This window comes from Lipophrys pholis, assembly GCF_963383615.2.
Source record: "Lipophrys pholis genome assembly, chromosome: 1".
In the NCBI taxonomy this organism is placed as follows: Eukaryota; Metazoa; Chordata; class Actinopteri; order Blenniiformes; family Blenniidae; genus Lipophrys; species Lipophrys pholis.
The window spans coordinates 43,804,109-43,825,731 of record NC_137635.1 but is presented as its reverse complement, the minus strand read 5'-3'; the positions used below and the strand labels follow the sequence as shown (position 1 = coordinate 43,825,731).

The 21,623-nt window shown below is 43.9% G+C and overlaps 1 protein-coding gene across 2 annotated transcripts; it reads left to right on the top strand.

The window, feature by feature from the left end:
- The first annotated feature begins 170 nt into the window (after nucleotides 1-170).
- Nucleotides 171-21,587, top strand: zzz3 (zinc finger, ZZ-type containing 3). 2 transcript variants are annotated; one of them, XM_080488566.1, is made up of 12 exons: nucleotides 171-241; nucleotides 6,557-8,543; nucleotides 12,399-12,537; nucleotides 15,096-15,243; nucleotides 15,363-15,517; nucleotides 16,156-16,227; nucleotides 16,508-16,609; nucleotides 16,880-16,975; nucleotides 17,479-17,628; nucleotides 18,806-18,940; nucleotides 19,136-19,236; nucleotides 20,369-21,587. In XM_080488566.1, exons 2-12 carry the CDS (start codon nucleotides 6,622-6,624, stop codon nucleotides 20,511-20,513), a joined length of 3,165 nt encoding a protein of 1,054 aa, XP_080344692.1. In that variant the 5' UTR covers nucleotides 171-241; nucleotides 6,557-6,621; the 3' UTR covers nucleotides 20,514-21,587. The 2 variants fall into 2 exon arrangements, with proteins under 2 accessions (XP_080344692.1, XP_080344693.1); XM_080488567.1 differs by lacking the exon at nucleotides 171-241 and adding an exon at nucleotides 1,176-1,239.
- The last annotated feature ends 36 nt before the right edge of the window (nucleotides 21,588-21,623 follow it).

Below are 21,623 nucleotides of genomic sequence, written 5' to 3'. Positions count from 1 at the left end.
CTCGTGTTGACTTGGAGGCTGAGCAACGGGAGGTAAAGGGTAAATAAAATACAGTTGGCGTGTCAGCGATCGCTCGTCAATTAAGAAAAAGTGGCACCGAGACCGATGGCACAGAAATATTGAAGATAGTGTTGCATTTTTGAGGAGAGCGGCTGAGTCGGCTCGGCTCACACACCCCGACTAGTTGACTGGACTGGAAACATGGCTGCGGCCGAACGTGCAGCAGATTTACGGAAGTGAGGTATGTGCATTTCACGAGCGACAAAAGCTGTTTTGGAAGTGTACCTCTGGCTCGCTTCGTGAGCCGGGGAAAACTGCACAAGTTGAATTTATCAGCCCGCTGAAAATGCGTGCGGCCATGGTGGTTTGCAGTACACAAATACAATCGGCAAAGTTGTGCGCCGAACAATCGGCTAGCCCGGCTAGCTAGTGTCAGCCTGCAGCGGCTAGCCGCTGCTGCTGCTAAACTGGTTACCAGCCGCTCGTTCTGCCGCTCGGCTGCTAATCACGCTACTTCACTCCAAACGTGAACCTTTAGATGAAAACGGTGCTCGGGGTTGGGTTTGTTTTCGTGTGTAGACCGTGTTGTTGTTGGGAGTTATCGTCTGCAAGAGCTGCCGCGCTAGCTTAGCGTGTAATGTTATTAGAGCGGCTCCACGTAAAAAAAACCGCCACGATTTCTCCTCCGCACGATGCGGTAAACAGCCAAACTAGCGCTAGCTAACTTGGGCTAAACTAGTCGAGGAGACCTGGCTTCGCCAGCTCGTCAATGGGACTTGCTGGCTCGCGGCGGCGCGCGCGTGTGTGTGAGGGCTAAACATTTTAATCCCAGCCGTGCAACAGTCTGCAGGCTTGGGAGTTCGAAGCGTTCATGTTTTTATGTTTAGCCGCCGCGGCTAACGGTAAGTTAGTCGCCGCCGCGGCTAGCCTTGCTAAAACGGGTATGCTAGGTCAACTAAGGTTTGGCTGGAAGTTGAGCCATGCTAACGTGTAGCCTCTGCTCGCTGCAGCCTGCTTGGGTTTTTTGGGGGGTTAAAGTGTTTTATTGATGGACCCGGGAGTTGTGGCGCTAACCAACCCGCCGTAAACCGCTGGTAACTTAACCGGCGGCACGTGCTCGCCAGTTTAAACGGCTTCCTCGTGCCTGCAACTTTTTTTTTTTTTTTTTAATCTGCGCTGAAGCTCGCGGCAGGCAGCTGATGAGGAGCCGGGATGGTGCGATCTGAGCGGATCTCATCGGTATGTATTCCAGCACCGCTTCGCGGATCTGCTGTTGCCTGTAGGCCCCGTGGAAGTATTGAACTACAGGTCAGCGACAGGGATGGACAGTCCGAACATATCGCAGAGTAACAAGTTTCCCACCCTGAACGCAGCGGCGGAGGTTAGCCTAGTTGGTTTTTGTCAGCAATCGCTTCCACACACTGCTTGTTTATATGTTTTGACTCTACAGCCTCGATATCTGACTGGAAGCTGCACAGCACCATCTGTTAGAGCCGATCTGTCATGGTCATAGTGATGCAGTCAGCAGGTGCTAACATCTCTTGACAACCAAACAAGGCTTCAGAGGGTCACTGGGAGTGGGCTGGAGTGCGTGAGGTGAAGATTCACTATGGTAGTGTCCAGTGTTTCCACTGCTTTGTGTGAGATCTGAAACAAACTAGAGAGATTTGGGGTTTGTTGTTAGCAACTACACCTTTATGTGATTGGTCCTGAAGGACCCCCCCCCCCCCCCCCCCCACCTCGGATGTTTTAGGTATTTTTCTGCGCCAAAACAGAAGATTGCAATGTCAACTCTGTTATTAGATTAAGGTTTTGAAGCAGGGGGGCTGGATACACTGTGGACAGATCTCCAGTCTATCACAGGGCAAAACCACAGAAACAGACAACTACACACACTCATGTTAACTCCAATTTAAGGTCACCAATTACCTCACATGCATGTTTTTGGACCTTCTCACTGTGAGGCAGGAGCGATATCCTGTTACCATGTGGCCCACACTCTTTTCAAAATACTCATGATTCTGCTCCTACAGGACAACACGGTTAACAATTTTTGTACTGCAAACAACAAATACAATGTTCTATAACATGTCCGATCCAGCCCCCAGGATGACACTGTTAAGTGTAAAAATGAACAAGAGATGATATTAAATTTAATTAAAAAAGACAAGTTACTGTTGTTCCTGATTTATTTCCTGGGGATTGCAGTGAATAGTGGACATAACACTGAAACCCAAACTCTTCAACACTGAATGCCATCAGTATCAAATTCATACAAAGAGAAATAATTTATAAAATTCACAGTATTTAGCATCAGGAAGTACCATCAAACGTTTTCTCTAAACCTTTTAACTTTTTATAGTTTATAGAAATACATTTTAACTTTTTCTCAACATTTTCATTCCTCTTTGCATCAAAACAAAAGGGCAACATGATTTTCTTTTTGACAAATTATATCAAGATGAACTCTATCTATGAGACACCTGGACTAAATTAAGTTCATTATACCTGCTTTGTATGAATGTGGCAAGATTTTAAATCTATAATAAAATTATAGTTGAACGGCTGTAATCTTGGTCACTGGCACCACAAGATGGTATCTTGAACCTCGATATTGCAGATTGTCTAGTCTCCCCTCGGCATCGCTGTTAAAAACAAACACATCTACACAGAAACCTCCAGAAAGCTGTTTCTCTATTTGTTTTCTCTGACGGAAATGAACCCATGTGGCATCGTGGCCTGCTTAATTGTGTCTGGGATAGTGTTAATTTGAGTGTTGGGCAGTGTTCATTGGGAATTTTCTCATAGTATTGATAATTTCTAATGGAAATAATGAGCGTAAATATTTCATGTGTTCACCATTAGATTTGGAATTAGTCTTTTAGTTTCTAGTCATGGTTCGGTTCAGTTTGCTTTCATTCACATAAAGTCAAGACCACATACGTTCTGCTGATTTTGAGTTACAGTTCCATGTGGGGAATTTCTTAGTCGCTGTATTGCTTGATGACTTTGGCTTTTATTTACAGGTTTGTGGTAAAGTTTTTCCTCTCTTACAACCTCTGTAGAATCACAGGCTGGTCTGTTTAGTGAATATTTTTCTTGAACAACACAATTTAATCTTTAAATTTCCATCAGATCCAATTGAAACTGATTTTTGATTCTGTAATAGTCCCAAATAGCTGAGTTGTCCTGATCAGAAAGTATTGTACAGTCCCTATATTTTACCAATCTGACACTTTTCTACAGCCTATGAAACTGGGCTGTATGCAACACTGTTGATTTAACTGAAAAGTGTCCCAATCAGTGACACGTTTGAAACATCCAAATTCCAAATATCTGTAGTAAAAGCAGCAGTGGTCACTTCTTTTTTTATATGTCATCACGTACTTGGTTGTACACCTCCAGTAAGGCTGTGTCTGAAATGTAATGTGGAGATGGCAGGAAGGTCCTTACTGAATATGGCATATATATCATCAGACAGCTGGAGCCTTCTCAGCAGGGCCGATGTGAAAGCACCTCTTGTGAAACCTTTGTGCTCCGCTGCATGTTTACATTTTAGATGTCACATCAAATTGGTTGTATTGAACGAAGCTCTGATGCTTCCGCCTCTTGAAACTCTGGTATTGCAGATCTCGCATGAGGCCTTCGGGCAGTTGTTGCTTTCTCCTTTGAAATATCACTACAATGGCACACTTTTCAGACATTGAGTCGCTAATACTGCTACAGTGGAGTTGTGATTTGTCGTTCAGTCTGCAGAGCTGATCGGCTCAGGTTGCTGATCACGAATCAATAAAAAAAAAAATTGCTAAAATCTGCCTTGATCTGATCAGGACTTCCCGACTGATTAGTGTCCACCGGTGACCTCTCATCAAATGACCTTTGTGCTGCTGTGAGTCATCAGCAGTTTGGTGACAGAGAGGTTTGTCTTTCATAGCAGTTCTGGATTTCATTTGAAAGACTTTAGTGCACTTACAGTTGCTTTTACCTACAATTTTGAGAGAAAAAAAAATCATACTCGCCTCATCCGTGCCTTACTGAACATAGATTCTAATATTCAAATTTTGGATTCAACAAGTTTGTGACATAAATGAATGCATGTAAGCGACATATTTAAAAGCCAAAAAGAACTCGTGCCATTTTAAAGAGTGAACTTCATTCACTCCTTTCGAAACACACAGGCCACATGTACTCTTTATTTTAAAGCTTTCCAGTCGTTACACCTGTCAGGCAAATGTGACATTAGTTTAAGTCTGAACCGAGACAGGATAGTCCTATGTAATATTAACTGAGTGCTGAACTTTCCAACAGGCATTTGAATGCAGCATTAGGCTTGATAAATTATTCATTTAAGCTTTGCCAGTATAATATAAAACAGGGGGATTATTGGAAGAAATTTGTGTTTTATGTTATTATTCAGCTCCACTGTAACTCAAATAATCTTTACGTCCTGATTAGGTTTTTTTTTTCCTCTTTCAGCAGGTCAGATGAGTCGTCATAATTAGTTTTGTTGAGGAGAGTCTCAGGGTGAGTGCTCAGTGTGAATAACCCGCTCCCTTTTTCGTTTTTCTTTCTCTCCCTTGTATTTTATGCATGGATAAATCACATTAGCTTTCTCAGCTGGAGTCTGTAGTCAAGTGTGAGTAATTTGTACATGTGCCGTTGCTTGGTCCAGGTGACTATTGTGCCGGCTCTCTCAAGGATTACGATCAAAATGGATTTTGATGCTGGCTCGCTTCTGGTTGAGACAGTTCAATGTTACTACAATGTGCTAAAAGCAAGGTGCTGTCCTGGTATAGACATAAATTAGCTTCAACATTAGTTTTGACAAAGGTCAGCCTCCAGATTGCTGGACTCGGAATTAATGTAAATGGGCACTTTTTCCACAATGTTAATTGATGCAATGCGCCTGACGACAACTGAAGACTACAGTTATATCCAGTCGTGTGCTAAAGGACACCCAGTGAGATCATCTCCGGCTTAATGTCACTTTTATATGCCCTTTACCATGGCATGTTTTTACTGTCCTCTTTCTTAGATTTATTAGCTGCACCATGATCCAGAGGACATGTAAGTATCAAGTTATCCGCGTGCGTGTGTTGGTAAGAAATATTCTTGGGAATTTGTTGTCTTTGAACCAGAGACAAGCATTTCTTTGCGATCTCAAAAGTTTCCTACTAATTGACTGCATGTTTCCATGCATGCATATTGTGGTTGTTGTTTACTGCACTCTCCGATCAGGATGTGGAGATGTTGGAGGTATCTTTTGTGGTTTGATCATCGGGGACTTCTCGTTTAGTGTTCGATGAGTTTTTATAGCATCGTTGCTTTTAGTCTTCCAAGGCTGTGTATTGTATTTTGTTAAATTTTTTCTTTATCTCATGTTATGACTTTTGTTGTCCACAGAATGAGAAACCAGCATTTTAAAATGGTTGTGATGACTAATCCTGCACCGGTAATCAAATCATGTTTGCTTCAGTAACATAATCCCATTAGATGTTTACACATAAGTTACATTTGAATGGAAGTTATCTCTTAGCTGTGAAATGAATTATCTATACAAAATGAGGTGATTAAGGTTGATGTACTACATGGTCACATTCAGACGGTGTTAAATTTCCAGTTTGCTCTACTAGCCTGGATTTTGTTGTAACTCACACAAGTATATCTTCATCTGCAGGATGCCACAATAACCCACAGAGCGAGTATTGGAAGGCTTTGTTGTGCTTTGAATTGTGTCAGGTTGTTCATTGTGCAAATCCTCATTGGAACATTTCACTTTGTGTATGTCCTGACAAGTTTTGGGAGTACTGCAGACCGTTAGCATTCTGGCACACCTGGTATGAAGAGATAAAAAGCCTACAGTGTCTGATGACAAGCCTGTGTCTGCAGTGTTATCTCTGCTGTATTCAATGTACCCGTCACAATGTGGCTTATGTGTCATAAATCAGTCAGCTGGGAAATCACATTTATTTTACACAGAAAACTATTTAGCCAGGTAATAAAAGCCAGGTAATAAAAAAAGCTGTTGCATTGACAGTTTTTCTTTTTCTTTGATAGGTAATACACCTTCATAAATATAACCTGCTTTACTGACCTAAAGACACATCATCTTACCAAGCTCATAAAAATTAACTTGAAAGTCTTTTCATTCATGACATTCAGTCATTTACACTGGATTGATTGTTGTTGTCAGTGTAAAATTTCCTGCAGTTCTAAATGCATTGTCTTTGTAACCACCTGGTATACGACAGCTAGTTTTGCCTGTGGACAGAAGGTGTTGCTTAGATACAATGACAGAAGAAATCAATACCTCTCTTGTGTGAGCTGAGAAATGACCCAAGCAGTATTCAACAAAAGGCTTCTGGAATATGCTTTTGTTTGAGACACCCCAGGGGTAATGTTCAAATCTATTTTAATTTTTTTCTTATTTGTCCTGCCATGAAACCAATCACACCAATGCTTATTGGCATATTAGAATTTCATTGTTTAGCTGGGTGAATTGGCTATTTGGTCCTTAGGCAGTTTAATTAAGGATCTGTTGGTGTTTGTCTTGCAGGTGCCCACATTCTGCTGCAGAGGAGAGCGCACCAGGATGAGGAGACTCTAGGCACCCGCCGTAGTATGGCCGCGTCCCGTTCCTCGCGTGTCACAAGGTCATCAGTGGGACTCAATGGATTGGATGAGAACTTTTGTGGTCGAACTCTCAGAAACCGCAGCATCGCCCAGCCTGAGGAGACTCCAGTGTCACCTCTTCCCAGGGCTCGCTCGCCCAAGAAGAAACAGGAGTCGAAGCAGGACGCCAAGCCGGAGTCGAAGCAGGACGCCAAGCCGGAGTCGAAGCAGGACGCCAAGCCGGAGTCGAAGCAGGACGCCAAGCCGGAGTCGAAGCAGGACGCCAAACCGGAGTCGAAGCAGGACTTCAAGCAGGATGCCAAGGACTCCAAGCAGGAGTCAAAGCAGGACACAAAGGACGCCAAGCAGGAGTCAAAGCAGAACACAAAGGACGCCAAGCAGGAGTCGAAGGAGGACGCCAAGAGCGAGTCAAAGCAGGACGCTAAACAGAACACGAAGCAGGATGAAAAGCAAAACACTCACTCACAAGTTGGCTCACAGCAGACCGTGTTACATGAAAATGTATTGGACACCAATGTGTCTCCAGCCGAGGCTGAACAATGGACTAGCTCCAGGAAGCGGGGCGTGTCCTGTATAGAGAAGGACGTGAGCCCAGAAAAGTCAGAGAACTGTGATAAAGGGAAGAGGGCACAAGATTCTTTTCCTCAAATTAAAAGGGCCAAACGCTGCTCCCGCTCTGGAGAGTCTCAGGGACAGGAGGAGGACCCCGAGTGTCTGAAACCTGAAAGTCCAGTCTCTTTACCAGAGCCTAGTAAGGACAGTTGTGAAGAATTACCCAGCCAAAACTCTGCCAACACAGATCCGGCCTCACCTGTCCTCAGTAAGCAGGCAGGTGAGCTGACGGGGAAGAAGGCAGAGGATGGTTGTTTGGAGTGTGATGGGGCAGCTCAGCCCCCAAATGATCACACGGCCTCTAATGGACTCCGAGAAAACAAAGCAGAGAAACCCGGCACGCTCACTGAAGAGCCTAGTGCAAAGCGCACCTCTGTCACAAACTGCCCGTCTCTGCTCAACGGCAGTCAGACGGGGGCGCCCTCATTCCCTGACCCCGCCGTGCCTTGTAGAAACTCTGACCCGGGGCAGATGGATGTCTCTGGCTCAGAGGTATTGCCAGCCTCATCTGCACCAAAATGTGAGGGTGCTCTGGTGGATCCTGTCCCCGAGTTGATCGTGGCTAAGGAACAGGAGGTAGAGGAGATGGAGGTGGATGTGGTAGGTGATCCGTTGTGTTTGGCTTGTGAAGAGCAGGTGACGGAGAACCAAAAAGATGCCAATGGCCGAACTCCAACACCAGTGCAGGAAGTTGCCACTGCTTCCACCTCCTCCTCCTCCTTTGCCTCCTCCTTTACCATAAACATGAACAGTAGTCCAATCAACAACAACAGCAACTCAGGAGAAACTACACCCCCTCTAACAAAATCCCCCTCCCCCACAGAGCCAGGGTGCAACCCCTCAATATCCAACATGTCCCCCTCTTTCACAGAACTATATGAACATAGATATACTTTGCGGACCTCACCCAGGAGGGCTGTGTCTGGTGGCAAAGCCTCCTCCTCCTCCTCCTCCTCCAAGCCCAGCTCCCCTCCCAGAGACAATGGTCCCTTGAAGGAAGAGGGTGAGGTGGTGGTGGGGCTGCAGGAGGACTGCCCCATGGAGGAGGAACCTGTGTCCTCAGACTCTGTCGGCCCCTCTAGTGAGGAGCCAGTTTCTGTTAATGCTGGAGAGAGGGCAGCTGGTGAGGACGGTGGTTCTGTGGAGGGCAAAGAAGCCGAGGGCAACAAGGAGCTGACACAGAGCCAGGCTGCTTTGGAGGAGGAGGAGGAGGAGGAGGAGGAGGAGGAAGAGGAAGAGGACGAGCCAGACGTGTATTACTTTGAGTCGGACCACCTGGCTCTAAAACACAACAAAGAGTATGTGGGAGCCCCTGAGGGAATCTTTCTGTTGATGTCGATCATTATATTTACGCACGTGGATTTCTTGTGTGTGGCTAAAAAAACCACTCAAAGCTGCTTTTGAAGCGAAAAGGGATTCTCTGTTCAAAGATCACTCTGCTTTCATGAAAAGTATTTGAATTCAAATAAGTTCAGTGTTCATCACACGTGAAACTAAATGTTGATTCACTGTGATTTAGGCAAAATATAAGCAATCACAATGATATCTTTGATCGTGGCTCTATATTGGTGGTGTTGCATCAAAAAAACGAGACATTTGTGTGGCTGACGTCCAGGTTGTCTTACCACAGACAGCATGAGTGCAGTTGGATTTGTGGTTCAGTTTGCAGGTTCCCTGGGAGGAGAGATGTTGCAGATTCTTTCCAGAAATGCCACAAGAGCCACTACTCCATTCTCTTGATTTATTTTTGAAAAGCGCCAGTGGTGTTCAAATGTGGCTGGTGTGCACCATAACTTTCTTACATGCTGAAGTATGTTCTAGCAGTTGTGCCTAATTTAGTGGAGCGCAAAACTGCCGTCGCACCAAACTTTATGATATCCATATCACACACTGTCGCAGCCAATGATTTCATCAGACTGCTGAACTCAGTCCGGTGGAGCATTAAGCCTGTTTTCCCTGTGTGATTTTATTGTAATTTTTTTTTTTAAATCAAGCATCATTTGCTTATGTCCATCCAAGATCAGTATAAAATTTGTGATATACCGCAGCTAATCCTCCGCCACATTGAGATGGCTGTTTAATGTACTATTCGCACAGGATTAGCATTACCTGGATATTTCTGGTAATTTGTGAATTATCCCCCAACTTCTGTGTTTCCTGCAGTACCTTTGCACGGGATAAGCAAACTGTATTTTACTAGAATTTACTGACATTACATCCCGGATATGAAGTCCGTGCAGGTTTCAACATCCGCTATTGTCACGTGGTCTGTTGTCATCGTGGCAACAGTATATATGTTAAAGCAGCAACATAACTTGAGAACAGTGAGAAGCATTGTCGGGATAGCGGGCCGTGGGGGCGTTTGTGTTAAGCCTGTTGAAAGATATGCCTAGAAAAAATGGCTCCCCGCATGCTGCAACAAATGTCATCCATCTCAATATCCCCTGAAATTTCCCTCTTCTTCTTGATCTCTTTTTGCCGTTTCTGACAATGGTCCATAGGCCTGTTTTGTATAGCCCTACTCCTTCATTTGCACCTAAAATCCTGTCAATATTTTCCATTGCTGTCTCAATTATTCAACCAGGAGAAAGGGAGAAAAGGCTGCGTGAGTTAAAAAAAAACCAACAAACCCCAACACAAATACTCTCTAATCACTGAGATGCAGATTTGCACGGGACTAGTATTATCACAGTGTTTGCCAAAATGTGGTTGGTAGTTTGCGGTGGAATTTTTTACTTTACAAATTGCAGACATGGCCCATTCGCACGGGATTGAGATCAGACATCCTCCGCAATCATTACAAATAAACCACTGGTCTCTCGGTAATACTAATCCCGTGCGAATAGGGATTTGGTCTAAAGAGATCAAACTTCTCTATCATTACAAGCAAGGCATGAGTTTTAAACGGGATGCAATGAGTTGTAAAGGCCCACAATCCACATTTACAATAGCCAGTTATATCAGTTCATGTTAAAATCAAACATTTCACAATTTCACCTCATTTTTAATTTGCCATTTGTTTGTAAAATCAGTTTTCATTCGTATTAGCTCCTTTCAGAGTCTTTTGTTGCGTCCGTCTTAAAATCTTTCTATATGTTTGAAGTCAAATTTATGTTTAGCTTTTTTTCATGAAATGTTAAAATTTCTGTTTCCATGTCTTGTTTTTATTTTATTTATTATATTTTTGGATTTAAAGTAGTTTTTAGCTCAGATTTTCTTCTTTAGATCTGTCCATGTTGATTGTTTTGTGTTGATAAAGAAACATGACATTTACAATTATTATTAGTGTTGATGAAATCACAATTGCTAAAACAATGTGATATAAATGCAAAAACAAACAAACGTGAAGCGATGGAGTTTTCTTCTGTGTTTTTAATCATTTCTAACACAGGGACATAATGTTTAGTTATTTCAGGACCTTTTTTCCAGTAAATGAGTTTTATTTTTTGTTGTTTGATAAGCATCTAAATAGAGCTGCAGTCTTATTGTTTAGTTTTCTCATGTTTCAGCGTTTAATTTCCACCTTATGTCTGCTGCTGTGACTGTGTGAATTAGCTGCCTGGGGCGGCTGGATATTAAACGTGACTGTTGTCTTGTTTCTCAGTCAGATGAGTCGTTTTTCGAGGAGATGGATTTCTCAGTGTTGACCTTTGTTCGTGGTTAGCTGTCATGCAAGATCGGATGTTTATGGTTGTGGACAAGTCCCACGCTGTGCTCAGTCCGGCCCCGCTAACTGCACTGTGGCAGCGCTGCTGATTTGTGCTGTATCTTCGCAGCAGGGCTCCAGGAGTTTTGAGATCAGCTGAGGCCCCCTCGTCTCCCAATGTTATTGTTAGTGAGTGTTTCAATTGGTTTGGTTTGTGGATTTAGAACAGGATTTCATTACTCTCGTGTAACAAAGTAATTCAATCAAGTTTCTGTGACACGCTGAGGTTTGGATCCGGCTGAGTAAGGGGAATTTTGAAGCCTGCGATCAATGCAACTTGGACTCGTTTTTAGGAAAGCATGACGCGGCATTTCCGAGTTGCTGAATGGAGAGAAATTGACTGAGCCGTGATTGATGATGCGAATACAAAATACCATGTATTTGCATCTTTGTGTCAGTTTTGTGGATTTTGACAAATGTCAATTTGTTTACAGGCAGGCTCCAATTCCTATCAGGCCTTAACATGGTGTCAGTGTTATTCAGCCCAGCTTTCAGGTCAGTGGAGCTCGGGCCCAGTAGGTGGCAATGAAACACCAGTGTTGTCCCTGGACACTTGGAAGAAGTCCAGAATGATGATCCATCTCCTTTTCATTTCTTTAAAACAGAGTAATGCACAGCTCATCTGGGCAGCTGAAGTTGGCGCACCTACTGCTTTTAATCAGAATAAAACCTTAGTACAAAAATGGTGAAGCAGAAGTTGGTGTAACACTGTTGCAGAGGAAGATCGAGTTGAAGACCAAATACTGTTAAGCACGGTTTACTCATCAGGATATTTTACTTGTAGCCTGTTTTAAGCACTAGCAGATGTTGAATAGTGTCCTGTGCATAGATATTGATTCATGTCGTGTCAGAGGAGATTGAGCCACTCCGCTCCGCTGAGCTTCACCTGCAGTACCTTCTAGTCAGGCGGGATGCTGTGACATAGATTTAGATTCCTCCTGCTCTGCTTACACAGTCTGAGTCAGGCCCACACTTAGTCATTGACGGCGCAGTTAGCAGTTCTCCTGTTGCCCCAGAGTGTGTGAGTGGAAAGGTCAGACTTAAAGTGCTGAAGGTGATGCAAGCAGTGCATAACCTGAGTGTTTTTCTATTGATATCTGCTCTAAAAGCTCAGCGATCCTATCATTTCTTTTGCCCCTCTGAAAGTCCATGATTGGCTCCATTAGAGAGGAAGCTATTTGAGTTATTTGCTGTTATGGCGGCTTCTTTAAAACACAACTCCTGTGATCATAGTTGCATGGATAAACAAGTATATTGCAAAGCAGGTGGAGAATGTTCAAAAAAAAAATGTTTTGTGCAGTTGTTTTGGGTCTCAGCAGCTTATTTCAATTATGCATGGTCTGTGGGCTAAAATCTTGATGCACTGCAGCATTGCAAGTGTCAGGTTAAATAATGTAAGCAGTCCCCTCCCTCCACCCATGTCTAACCCTGCTTCCCTTTATGTCAGTTATCAGAGACTGCTGCAGACCATCGGAGTCCTTGAGGCCCAGCGCACACAGGCCATCCTGGACCTGGAGACGCTGGCACGTCACCAGAGAGAGGCACTCTCTGATCCCATCAGCTTTGTGGAGCAGCTGCAAAAACAGGTAACACTGTGCCAATGTCCATCCGCATAAAAAATGGTTTTAAAATCCAGAATACTTAGGGTGCTCCGGTAAATGAACTACAGAATGAAAGCAATTATTTGGAAATCTCACAAAGTCCATATTTTATTCCCGATAAATTCTAAGAACATATCAGATGTTAAAACGGAAACATTTTACCATTTCATAGAAAATGAAAAGCTGTTGAGATGGAAGCAGTATGTGTTTTAGGATCATCTTGCTGAAATATTCAAGGACTTTCATGTAAGAGATGTCACAATGTTGCACTGAAGCCTTAATGTGCAAGTTGCCCACACCATAGGCATTAATGCGACTACATACTAACAGAGATGCAGGCTTAAGGACTGTCCACTGATAATGTCCAGGAGCAGTTTTCCATTATAAAGCTTTGGCCCAGAGTAGATGGATTGTTAAACTTTTGACTTCATTTGGGGATAGCATAGTGTACTCTGTTCATGGACAGTGGTCTCTGGAAGTCTTGCTGAGCCCATGCAGTGATATCCAGTGGAGAATTATATGTAGGTTACGTAGTTTTAACTTCCAGCCGTGTCCCTTGCACATAGTAGGATGCTTTCTCCTGATTGCCTGAATCTTTTGAACGTATTATACATGATAAATGATCGGGTCTTCAATGCTTCATGTTACTGTCAGGAACTTTTTTGTAATTGTTTCTCAATTTTTACACAGTTTTACAATTGTTGCCATTTAACTTTATATTAGATGTGAGATTCGCCACCAGTCGTTTCTGATTTGTGCCAACAGCTCTTTCGACCTTTTGTTGCCTCTCTTCCAACGTTTGTGAGATGTGGTGCTGCTGTGAAATTCCAAATGAGCCAATGTTTTCTGTGAAAGGATGAAAGTTCCCTGTTTACTCATCTGATATTTTGTTTATGTTCTCGTGAGAATAAATCTGAATTGTGTACATATACACCGGTTTTTTAAGACACTGATCAGCTTTAATACTCTGAGCATCTGCCAAATGTGTAGGTTTCTGAACACAGTCACAATATGAGTATATGCATATACAATAAAGTACTTAGAAGAATAATACTGGCCAACCTAATACTAGAGGATATGGAAATCAGTTTAGGTGAACGTGTGTGAACTGTAGCCTCAGTTTCCTCTTCTTACATGAGAGGCGCAACTTTCTGCTCCTGTAACCCATCAGCTTCAAGGTTCCTCATGTTGCTCTGTCGGAGACAAGTGATTTCCTCCATTTTCATTAGCTTGAACCAGGCTGGCCATTCTCGTCTGGCATCAAGGATATTTTCTCCCAGAGAACTGCTGCTCACTGGCCATTTTCTCATTTTCTGACCGTAACCCATATAAATGGTTGTGTGTGTGTGTGAAAAATTCCCGCAGATCAGCAGTTTCTGGAATACTCAGTTCAGCCCGTGTGGCACCAAAACCAGGCCACATTTAAATTCACTTTTCTGTCCCTTTCTCAGCCGGCCATCTTGACCATGTCTACAGGCCTAAATACATTGAATTCCCGCCATTTGATTGGTTGATTAGATTTGCTTTAACAAGAAGTTTTCAACAGGTGTACCTAATAAAATGACTGTTGCGTGTATATGCTTATTAATAGATTATTAGTGGTCTTCGTAGTATCCTATTGTTGTGGCGGTTTAGTAATGTTTACAGTCTGTGCTCTGCTAATGATAAATTAAGTCTGGATGATGAATATTCTACAGTGAACAGCCAGACCACATTGATCTACTTTAATACATAAAGTACTCAGTATATGCTCATAAATTTAGTGAGTTTAGTTTGATGGGATCACAGATGTATTCAGCTCTGATTCGACTGAATTTCACTGGACGTCATTTATATGTGTTACTTGTATGTTGTTTTAGCAATGTTCCGTGAAAGTTTATTTTGGATACAACTCTCTATTTTATACTCTGAACTGAATTTCAAGAAGTAAACATAGTGTGGTTGGTTTTGTCATGTCGACTCTTAGCCTTCTGTGCATGCATGGGATGTTTTGTTTATGCATTTATTTATATTGCTGTGGTAACCTCGGTACAGTGGTAAACAAGAGTATTTAACAGCCAGCAACCATGGGATAATCCCCCCCCCCACGTGAATCTGTCACCCATCATTGCTGTTTCTTCCTTGGACCACTTTTGACGTTCCTGACCGCTGCTACTCCCAACATGAGCTGCAGTGAGATTCTGACTCCATCGCTCAGTCACCACAGGCCATGTCAAACTCAATCAAAATCTTCATCCTTCCGCAGTTTTTGTTCTGTTTCTACCATCAATTTTAAAGCCTAAAAGTTCACTTGCTGCCTAACATATCCCAAGCGCTGCCTAGTGAAGTGAAAAACACAGATTATGTCTTCATCATTGCACCTGTCAGTTGTCATAGTGTTATGGCTGATGTGTGTAAATGCTTGTTTGAATTATGTTACTGATGGCTCATAGAATAGAGATGATCTCCTGCTTTAAAAGTTATAAGCTCGTTTCACTGAACACATTGACTGTATACGTTTGTGTCTTGGTTGACTTTTGACCCCTGGTTCTTGTGGCTCTCAGGTGAATCTGGGCTTGCCGTGTCCTCAGCGCGTGGTCCAGCTCCCTGACGTCGCCTGGGAGCAGTACACCTCTGGTCTCGGTGACTTTGAGAGGGAGTTCTGCGACAAGAAGCGCAAAACCCGGCGACTAAAGTTGATTTTCGACAAAGGCACTCAAATTTCGAAACACCTATGATTTTTCTTTTCTTTTTTTGAATTTTATTTGGTTATTTGTATTAATTAATCCGCTATTTTTTTGTTTGTTTGTTTGTTTGTTTCTCATCAATAGAAACACCAGAGCGACTCCTTTGTCATTCCACTTCAGGTTTGCCTGCAAGACCAAAAAGTCCCCTTGAGCCCAAAAAGGAATTCGAAGGCGAAACCTCCACCGTGTACTCGTCTTTACCCACGAGCGATGCCCCAGAGAATGGCAGACAAACACAGGTATGCTTAAAGCATTATTACTAGAACCATCTCTACAAACAAAGCCACAGCCGCCGTCACAGTTCTCCTGCGGCTCGCCCCGCAAATCATCAGCTTATTACCATTTAACACCTCCACCATCCTTGTCTCCTTCATTCATCCTCCTCGACACAGTCAGGCATGTGGCACAAAGGACGGTATCTATGGAAACCTGAGGAGCACGCCTGTCCCACCCCTCTGATCACGTCTCATTTTTTGCATTTGTTGTGTCTTTTTTTCCCCCACGTCGTAACTGCCGCGAGTTAATTCATCGATGGGATGAGACTGTGCAAAGCAGTTAGCGCCGAGCAACCCCTCGATTATTTCAGTTGCGTCCCCTGCTTATATCGCACGAGCACATTTGCATTTCCCCAGACGACACTCCGTGAATTTCAACAGGATTTTTGTTTGTCAGTCAAAAGAGTTGCTGTTTTTCCTCTCCGTCCTCCCAGTGACACATCTCCAGTCACATCTGACAGCCCGGCTTTCTCCGTCAAACTGACGGCTCGGCTGCGCCAGGCACTTCACATGTAAAAAATCTCTCCGCTTGGTGGCGTGCCCATTATTTTGGTCTCGTGTCAATCTTTTTTGCATGCCTGTCACTTGTGTGCTCTCGACAGATGATCAGGGGGAGGATTTGTCACCCAAACAAGCCTGACACATTTAACCAGCTGTGGACCGTGGAAGAGCAGGTTGGTAGCGAGTATCAAAGACGATTCAGTATTTTTGACGTAGCCGATGTGTTTTGTCAGGGGAGTTGTTTAGTTTGTCATAAACCCACATGCATGCAAAAAACAAACAAACCCCAGAACAGGTGGAGAAGCAGTTTTGTGCAGACGAGCAGTTTGATTGACCTCCTAAAACCTTTTTATACTATTTGTTTGATCATCTCTCACCAAAGTGTGATTGATTTTGCACTCAGGGAGTTTGTCCTCGTGTGGCGTTCACGCCATGTTTGTTGTGTCTCGTTAGAGGAAGTTGGAGCAGCTACTCGTCAAGTTTCCGCCTGAGGAAGTCGAGTCAAGACGATGGCAGAAGATTGCTGATGAGCTTGGAAATCGAACGGCAAAACAGGTGACAGAAGAAAAATTTAGATTAAGTACAAACAATTACACAGCTACCAGAGCCCCGTTTAGATTCACTGTTTATTGGACAGTTGGGAATGATAAAGGAGAGTTCATCACAAAAGGTACTACTATGTCACCTTCCAAACTTATATTTTTACCTTGTTGTGGCACTAACTAAATGTTGCCATGTTTTGGCCCCTCCGACCTGCTCGATGATACACGCCGTTCACGCCTTCTGTTTGAAACAATTTGCCGATTTCCTGTTTAAACATTTCAGGTTGCCAGTAGAGTTCAAAAGTACTTCATCAAACTGACAAAAGCTGGTATCCCCGTGCCTGGAAGAACACCCAATCTCTGCATGTACACTAAAAAGGTAATGCTTAACCCTGTAACCACACTGACTAATATTAATAGTATATATTTGAGCGTGAGATGGCCAGCCAATTCAATTTATTAAGATATCTGCTGCTGTGATGATGAGCATGGGTTTGTGTAGAGGCAGTTTTTTTTTTTTTTTTTTTTTCCTCCTTTAAGATGAACTTTGTATAAAAATGTGACAATGAAAGATAATTGAAACAGGATTATATGTTTGGCATTTCTGTGCTGCGGCTTCTTCGTGAATGTCAAATATCATGTATGTATTCATATCAGTATGACCATGATGAGATAAGAAACACTGGTATTCTCAGTGTGGACAGTTTTCAGGCACCTGTGATGTCATTTTTTTCAAAAAGCAGAACTCCAAGCAGGACTTTTCCAAGATAGTATTGCTTGGATCATTTTCATTTTGACTTACTGCCGTTAACAAGTAGTTGTAATTGTCTGATTTCAAAACAATATTGTCTGCTCTTGAAATCACTCCTGCATGTTCTCCAGGCATCCAGTAAGAGGCAGCACCACCTCAACAAACACCTGTACCGCCCATCCACCTTCCTCACTTCCTACGAGCCTCCGGTCTACATGGATGAAGAAGACGAGCGCGTGGCGTATTACAACAGCGTGCAGGATCCCTCTGCTGATGATTCGGTCGGTCATGTCTCTGCTTTACAGACACAACGCTTTCTTCTTCCTCTGTTCTCCTCGGACCTTTATGTACACTCGTTTATTCGCCCTGACAACTGATGGAATGTTTAATTTGGCTACTCACAAGCTCAAATCGCCCCTCTTTTACAGTCCCCCTTTCAATTCAGTTTTCTAAAATGTGCCCAATCCCAACAGTCATTTCAGTCCAGTCATCGTTCCAATCAAAAGTAGAAAGACACAATCAAACGTGAGTTAACATAGTCAACATCCTCTCCGTACCAAAGCAGTGACCTGGAAGCAGGCTACAGAGTTTATACCTGACTAGTTCATTTAAATTCATTTCAGCCAAGGAAAAATAACTCAAGCTGCGTTCCTCACCTTGTCAAATGGGTTTTCTCTCACCTAGATGGTCTTGCTTTGCGCCACTTGACCAGATTTGAATGGGTTAAAGCATTTTGCTACAATCAAGGCTTCTTGTACTGTAAAAAGTGGACGAATCGGAGCGAAAGGTGGCGGTCAGAAACTCCTCCCTCCCCATTTGTGCCCCACAACTCAACTGACGCACGCCGTTATTCAAGCCCTGACATTTCTTCCTCCCTCTTTTGATGGCAGTAACCTTTAAGTAAAACCAGGTCGCGGCGTCTTGCTGAGAACACAGGCTGCTCTCTCCATCAGTGCCTTAACAAAACCTCTGCCCGGCGCGGGCCACAATAATCTTTCTCTTTAACAAGTTGTCCTTTACCTTGGGTGTATTTGCAAAAAGGAACTAAAGTCTGCTGAGTGAGTTGGCACCTTAACGGGATGCTGCGCGACCTGAGGAGGGATTGATGGGTTTTGAGGTTTTTTTTCCACCTATCTCTCTAAGAAAGTGGATTTTGTATACGTCAATGTCGGTAAACTCCACAAAGGTTTTCACCTGAGTTCTTTCAGGCTGAAAGACAATCTGTGCTCTCTATATTACGCTCTCTGTTACAGAGGAGACCTGGATTGATGTTTATGTTTATGTTGCTCATGTTCTAAAATTAGACAGATCAATACCGGCCGAAACCAAGTCCGAGGGCACGACACACTGAGAGAATATCTTTATCGAACTGAAATCCTTGGAGTGGTGTCGCCATGTTTGGTCTGTGCTTGTCCTGATGCCTATCGCTCCCTCTGACTCCTCCCCTCATGTGATCAGGACGAGGAGAGCATTCCCCTGGAGCTCCGAAATCTGCCAGAGTACAAAGAGCTTTTGGAGCTGAAGCGGTTGAAAAAACACAAGCTCCAGGAGTTCCAGGAAGATAAGGCTGTGGTGCAGCACGTAGGCTTCAAGGTGAGGACTCTGCACCGCCGCACTCGAAAAATCAATTTAAATTTTAAAAAAAAATGCAGAAGTTATACCTGCTACATTTTAAATCTTGAGATTTTTCAGACATTCATCAATTGAGTGCCAATCAAAAGGATGGAGGATGTTTCACTGCTTGTGTTTTGTGGATATTATATGTACTTGTGTGCTGATTTTGCGCAGTGTGACGTCTGCGGAATGGAGCCCATCCAGGGAGTTCGGTGGCACTGTCAGGAATGTCCGCCAAACAACGCAGTCGATTTCTGCTCCAACTGCTCCGACTGGTGAGATCCTCCACCCCTGTGATATATGGAAATGTTTTGTGAAACACTCTGAAAAAGAGTTGTTTTTTTGCTAGTTTTTTTGCTCCATCTGTTTATTTCACTTTGAAACGTGTCGGTGGCTGCTCCAAAGGCCTCAATGCAAAGAATCCTTCTTTGCATTGAGGCCTGGTAGTCCCCATATGAGAGGGTCTGACGGAGGCAAGCAGTAACGTGGGCGTCCCAGGAAACAGGAGGCAGTTGTCTTTAGAACAACAAAGATCGCAGGACGACATGGCCAACAGACAATCTGGAACTGCATGAAGTCAATCTGGGTCCTCAGAGCTCTGCTATTAGCGCCCTTCATCGCCTGGTCCATTTGGAAAGCATATTTCATGGCCACAAACAAGATACTCCTCTCTGTGCATTGGTAGGATGAGCAACAATCTACAAATGTGGCACCTTCTTAACGGGAAATTAATCAGATTTTCCAGTGGTACAAGATTGAGGCCCCGTTTACACCAGAAAGAGTGAAAAAGCTAAAGTTGCATTGTGTTTCGGCGGTCCGTCTACACAACAATGGGAGTTGCGAATGAAACCACAACTGACGGTGGAACTTTCTGAAAATCCTCGGGTTCTGCAAGCGCTGCTACTGCGCATGTGCACCACCGCCGTGGTAAATAGTTCTTCTGCTCATGTGCGAGTAGATGGACAATAACAAACATGGCGGCCTTAGTAATGGCATGACTGCCAGTCCGTGTTCTGGCTTTATAGTCCATATGGGTAGTTTTGAGTTTTGAGTCACCCTTAATAGCCTTCAATTTGTCATCTGTACGAATTTCTGTGTTTATGGTGTGTAGTTCTCTGCATGTCCGCATGGCTTCATTAGGAAAACAAACAACAGCACCCAATATAAAATCCACATTGTTTTCAGTGTTTCTGACGTTTCTGTGTAAATGGACACAAAAGGGACGCGTTTTCACTTGAAATGTTGACGTGGAGACGGGGCCTTGTTTCCAAGTTTTGCTCTGATGAGCTGTTGAATTAAATCACATTTGACTGTGAAGGTCTCATGAAGTGTGCAGTGAGCGTTGAACAGTCATCCCGTATTGATTTTATTGTTTGGTGACCAACATTCTGGCTCCTCACTTTCCAGCTTGTTCAAGACGGAGACCCACAAGCCGACCCACCACCTGGAGCCGGTGTACCAGGTCCAAACCTTCCTGGACAGAGACTACTGTCTGCCCCAGAGCACAGGCTACAACTACCTGGACCCTAACTACTTCCCCGCCAACAGATGACAGGGTCCCAGGCGCTCCTAGCTCCAGGCTCTCGCCACATATCCCACAGGCCACTCTGTGCACGGCTCCACCCTCCAAGTCCAAGTTAACCGCTTAACCCGCCGCCAGGCAGGACGGCCAGCAGCAGGCGGCAGACAGCCGGGGGCCTCCGAGCACACCACAGTGCTGCTGGTGGGGTGGGAAGGGGGCTGTTAGTAACTAACCTCCCTGACTTGAGCAAGAGAGCGGCCATGTTGGCTCCTCAGAAACAAAGGGAGGGGGGGGTGCCCGCCCCACCTCAGCCAGGTTATTTAATGGATATGTGATTTGAAATGATACACTATTTAAAAAAAAAACAACATAAAAAAAACGACAAAAAACAAAAGAAATCAGAAGGCACACGACATTCCCGAGCTCTGCGACACCAGGAGGGCTGCTCCACGTTTCTCCACCCCCACCCTCCCACCCACCCGTGATATCAGTTACCTCCCCGTGCTGCTCTGAGGGCGGAGAGTCGACGATCAGCGTGGTGACGCAGCATCCGACGGAGATGTGTTGTTTACCAGCGTGTACTAGTGGACTGAGATACACATAGGTGGTCTGTATGTGTGTACGTGGTCTCCGTGTTATGCAAGAGTGAAAAAAAAAAAAAAAAAAGTCCTAGCTAGTTATCTGTAGATTGACTATTTATGAGTCGTAGTGTTCTCGACAGGAGTTTGGGACGCTGCGGGAGACGTCCGGCGGACAGGCCTGTTGAACACAGTGAGCACCGTGTCGTAGCATGGAGCCGCTCGCACACACCGTCACACAACGCTGCTCTACTCATTCACCGCGGACACACACACACACACACACACACACACATTCATCTCCATTACCGTTCCTTTTGCTCTCTCCACTAAAACATGTCTAACAATGAAGCACTACGGCCCGCGGAGCTTCCCGAAGGAAGAAAATACACAAGACTGTGTTTTTGGTTTCTTTTTCTTTGTCCTCCCCCCAATGTGTGCCGTTGTTGATCATGTTGAGTGTACAAGTATATGGTGAAAAGTGAAAAAAAAAAAGAGTAGCCAGCGCTAGTTGCTGTGTGCCATTAAAAGAATTAAAAAAAAATTAAAAAAAATAAATCTC